Source organism: Limulus polyphemus, unplaced genomic scaffold (genome assembly GCF_000517525.1).
Source record: "Limulus polyphemus unplaced genomic scaffold, Limulus_polyphemus-2.1.2 Scaffold3341, whole genome shotgun sequence".
Lineage (NCBI taxonomy): Eukaryota > Metazoa > Arthropoda > Merostomata > Xiphosura > Limulidae > Limulus > Limulus polyphemus.
The window spans coordinates 75491-77556 of record NW_013668951.1 but is presented as its reverse complement, the minus strand read 5'-3'; the positions used below and the strand labels follow the sequence as shown (position 1 = coordinate 77556).

Genomic DNA, 2066 nt, shown 5'->3' with positions numbered 1-2066 from the left:
CTTTAAATAATTTATTGATGTTGAGACAGACGATTAAGTGATAAGGATATAAATTGTGTGAAATGAGCAAAAACAGCAGACAGATACTAACAAAAAAAAAGTAAAGTTACAGACCAAGTAAAAGTTCAGCGTTAAGTTAACTACCGTAGAAGTGATAGGTCTAACAATTAACATAGGCATAACGTTTAATATGTTGGAGTAAGACTAACAGTAGAAAAGGAAGATAAGAAAAACAATTTATTCCATCAAAGCGTGGTTCTAAAGTAATTGAATCAGCCTGAGTGCACTTTGACAAAAGTAACAGAGGATACTTAGGATAAAGAAGACCATACGATATGGTAACTCATGCCACAATTGTAAGTGAATCGTGAATCACACACAAAATACTAGTGTGATAGTAATAGACAAGATAGTTTGGCTTGTCAACTGAAATTCTAAAGTAATTGAATAGGCCTAAGTGGACTTTTGACAATGAGAAAAGAACTATACAGGTTGTGTTTATGATATGCCTGTAATCTCTGTAGTGTGAAGAATTTGTTGTACATATGATTAATTTGTTCTGAATAGTTATATTATTTTGAAAACAAGTGAAGTGCATGCTGTTTATTTATCATTGAATTTATTGACAACAAATCACCAACACCTACTGTAGAAGAATCCTAAGCCCAACAACAACACAGTATATATTTATACTATTAAGAAGTAGAAGTAAAAGCCTTTTATTTTGACAATTGGCAAAAAAGAAAGAAATATATTTATAAATTTTGACACTTTCCCTTGCACCTGTCCATCCACCTATTCAACGTGGGATTCTAGCTGTACATGTGAGAAGAGGTAATGTACTGTATCTGAAATTATTTTTCTATACTGAAAATATATTTAAGGTAGGTTCTTACCTCCTGTCACTTTCCACCCTTCCTCCACGTTGAAAACTGGTGCTTTCTTTTTTGCCTAATCTCAAAGTGATAGTTTGGTAGAAACGAATAGAGGGAGTCACATGCATCAGTAGAGTGTGTTGCACTCCTATTGGTGGAGGGTTGTTGCAGACACAGTTGAACCATGTTGATCGAGGTACGTGGGAGTTCAAGACTAGTGTCATACGAAAATATTTTTGCATATAGGGACCAGCACTGAATAAGAACAGATATACATGTGAGAGGAGGTAAGTATCTATTGTAAATCTATTTTCTTTGTAGGAAAATAATGACTTTATCTGTTTTTAACATGTACTAAAGTATTACGCACATTTTAGAAATATAGGTAAAGTTTATGTTAATTCTGTAAAAAAAAGCTTATTTGTCAGCAAAGGCTCATCACGATCCATATGGATATTGCCACAAGATATGGGCACCAGAAATATAAATTTTTAATCTATTTGTTTTGAAATTATTAATGTTAATTCTATGTTTATGGCAAATATTAATTTGATCTTACATTTAAAGTAACTGGAAATATTTTCTGATTTTTTTCTTGACAGAATATTGGATTGTCACCCAGCAGTGCTCCTGTTTCATTGGCTACCAGTGAGCATGCAGCTGGGTTTTCAGCATCACTGGGAGAATGTTCTAACAGTAGTTGGGCAGATCTTGAACCTTATATGATAGGCTCCTTTCAGATGTTTCCCTTGACACTGGAAATGCAGCAACGATTTATCTTGCAGTACCTTACACCAATAGGGGAATACCAGGATGTAAGTCTTAACCTTAAATTGTTAGAAGCTTCTTGTTAGTATGTAAGTTCAATGAAAACCAGAGCAATCAGAGAGATTGCATACCTTCACCCCACCACTCATTTTCGAGATTACATGCATTTATATTGGATAACATGAAATTTCACCTTCAAAAACTTAGAATATGCTTCTCAGATCCAGGATGATCAATGATCCAGATCATTTTTTGTAGTGTGATGAGGAGTCTAAACATTAATCTACCCATGAAATTTGGTACAAATCCAATCACACTTTACAGAGTTATTAACCAAAAACTGTAAAAATGACCCTATCTCCTGATAAGGATATAAATTGTGTGAAATGAGCAAAAAACTGCAGACAGATAATAGAACAAAAA

At 33.6% G+C, this 2066-nt stretch overlaps 1 protein-coding gene across 1 annotated transcript in view; it reads left to right on the top strand.

Moving 5' to 3' along the window:
* The window catches only part of LOC106469180 (DDB1- and CUL4-associated factor 1-like), a 93654-nt gene that overhangs the window by 19332 nt on the left and 72256 nt on the right, over positions 1-2066 (top strand). Inside the window, exon 6 of the mRNA XM_022397615.1 lies at positions 1478-1690. Coding sequence (XP_022253323.1) covers positions 1478-1690 — 213 coding nt within the window. The remainder of the gene's footprint in view (positions 1-1477; positions 1691-2066) is intronic.